General features: G+C 35.5%; 1 protein-coding gene across 1 annotated transcript in view; it reads left to right on the forward strand.

The window, feature by feature from the left end:
* The first annotated feature begins 2043 nt into the window (after positions 1 to 2043).
* Positions 2044 to 2260, forward strand: part of LOC107062005 (IAA-alanine resistance protein 1-like) — an 8246-nt gene continuing 8029 nt past the window's right edge. Inside the window, exon 1 of the mRNA XM_015312149.1 lies at positions 2044 to 2104. Within this exon, the coding sequence (XP_015167635.1) occupies positions 2062 to 2104 (43 nt within the window). The 5' untranslated portion in view covers positions 2044 to 2061. The remainder of the gene's footprint in view (positions 2105 to 2260) is intronic.

Consider the following 2260-nt stretch of genomic DNA (forward strand, 5'->3'; position numbering starts at 1 on the left):
AGAGGCTTCATAGACAGTCAGTCAGTTAGTATTGAGTCTCTCATCTATGTATATATGTAAATATTCTATTTTGAGACAAGAGTTGCCTTTTTGGCCAGATTTTATCAGTTAAGTTGTTTTATGTCTTTGCATGGCATGGAGTTATTCTATTGAGTTAGGTTTCCGCTGAGTTAAGAAAGCCAGGCCAAGGGTTCGCTTGGGGCCAGCAATGGTCTCCGGGTGCCGGCCATGCCCAGGGTGTAGGCTCGAGGCGTGACAAGCTTCATCTGTTGTAACTCCTTCAAAGGAGTATAGCTTTTTAAGCAATTCTTCTTCATGTTGGCCAGAAATCTTTAAAAATAAGCACATCATAATATAGCATGAGAAAACTGAAATGCAGTTAAATATATAGGATTCAGCATTGAGCAAAGAAGAAACATCTTGTACATTGTAAGACATCATAGGATCATGAACAACGACGACTCGTCTTACTTTTGATGAAATATCGCGTATGAAAGAAGCAATGGGATCGCGAAGAAGCATAGAAACATCCCATATTGTCTAAAGATTTGATGAGGCTATTAGTTCAGGATTTGGAAGGTCATGGAAGTGAAGTTTGGCTATGTTTGAAGGATTTAACGCGTTAGCTCGAATCCTGGCTTGATGATTATGTGTTGCCAAACCAACATAATAGACAGGAAGATGATAGGAGGAGATTAAACATGAAAGTTGGAGAAGTTGGTTAAGATGGCCTTGAGATGGAAATGGAACCATAACTATAGCTACTTCATCTTGTTTCAGTTTGCTAAATTCATGGTTTTCTACTTGTGTCATGGTAGAAGCAGGGAGGTAACAACTTTGAAGTTTATTCAATCTTTTATAGAAGATGTTCTTGAAGTGAGTGTGTATATATATACTAGTGGTTAAAGGCGTGTAAAATTCTTTGAGGTGGTGTGTTCAAGTCCTATCAGCTTCATAATTATACTCATTTTTTATATATATATGAAAAACCTTCTTAATGGCACACAACATATGGGACCCATTTTGATAGATCTCTGGGATGGGTGTCTTTAGTTGTCACTGAGAGCTTTTCTCTGGTTTCATTGACAGGTCTATGGATCAATGCAATGTGTTGCTCACTTATTGGGTGAGCTTGGCTTCCCTTATCTGCCTGATTCTTTTGCCTTTAATATTTAGTAAGTAGCTCAAATTCTTATAATTATGTTTATGCTTTCTTCTTTAGGATTCAATTCTTATCTTCGTTTGCAATTTCTTTTCAATTCATGGAATCCAAATGTTTTATCTCCTGCAGTTCATGGGAAGCCCTCAAAAGCAATTGTAGATTCTTTGGCGTTATTTGGGGTGAGAATGATCTCTTATTGTTAAAGTTCCTGAATATCTTCTGTGGTTTGTTCAAATTATTCTGTTTCTTTGTATTCAAGTTGAAAAAATACTTGTGGGAGGTGAAATTGTGTTCGCACATTAACTTCAGCTTGGAAAAGATTTATGAAAGTTGAACATTTGTGAGCGAAACCAATATTTTACTTGAAATACACCGTCAACCAGTATTTCAGTCATTCAATGTTTTGTATACTGAAATTCAATTATTTTGCAAATACTCGCCAAACTAGTATTTGCATAATGGAATACAAATATTTATGCCACAGTTACAATTTTCTCCATAATTTTAACAGCTTTAACGAAGTTCTTACTTTTATATGTCTCCTTGAATAGTTTACTGTAAGTTACATCCAAAGAGAACTTCTGTAAAATGATCAATTATTTGAAAATCACTTTCTTAAATAACCAGAAGCCATGGTAATCAGAAAGGTGCTCCTGTTGCTCATATTCCTTCCATCCAGTATTAATTGTTAGTAATGTAACAAATGGCTTCAGTTAGTGAAATGTCTTACCATTCATATGAATGCTGCCTACTAAATGAATTCTGTTTCCGATTTGAAATTATACTAATTCATTTGTATATGCTTAGTACAGTTATTGGACTATTGTTTCTAAAATTATTTACTATGGTGAAAGTTTACTCATTCTTGCCCGACCTCATGACTTATACAGGCAGGAGCCATGCTGGGGGATACTTTCCTTCACCAATTGCCACATGCTTTTGGTACAATGAAGAAGTAACATTGCATATTGCTTTTTGGCTCACTTACCTTTAAATACCATAAACTGTTAGCTCTACTCCATCATTTACTTAGCTTAATAACTGTTAAAATGACATAAGCGAGATGTCTTTACATCAGGCATGCTTCTTAGATGTCTA

The sequence above is a fragment of the Solanum tuberosum genome, unplaced genomic scaffold, assembly GCF_000226075.1.
Source record: "Solanum tuberosum cultivar DM 1-3 516 R44 unplaced genomic scaffold, SolTub_3.0 scf00189, whole genome shotgun sequence".
NCBI lineage: Eukaryota > Viridiplantae > Streptophyta > Magnoliopsida > Solanales > Solanaceae > Solanum > Solanum tuberosum.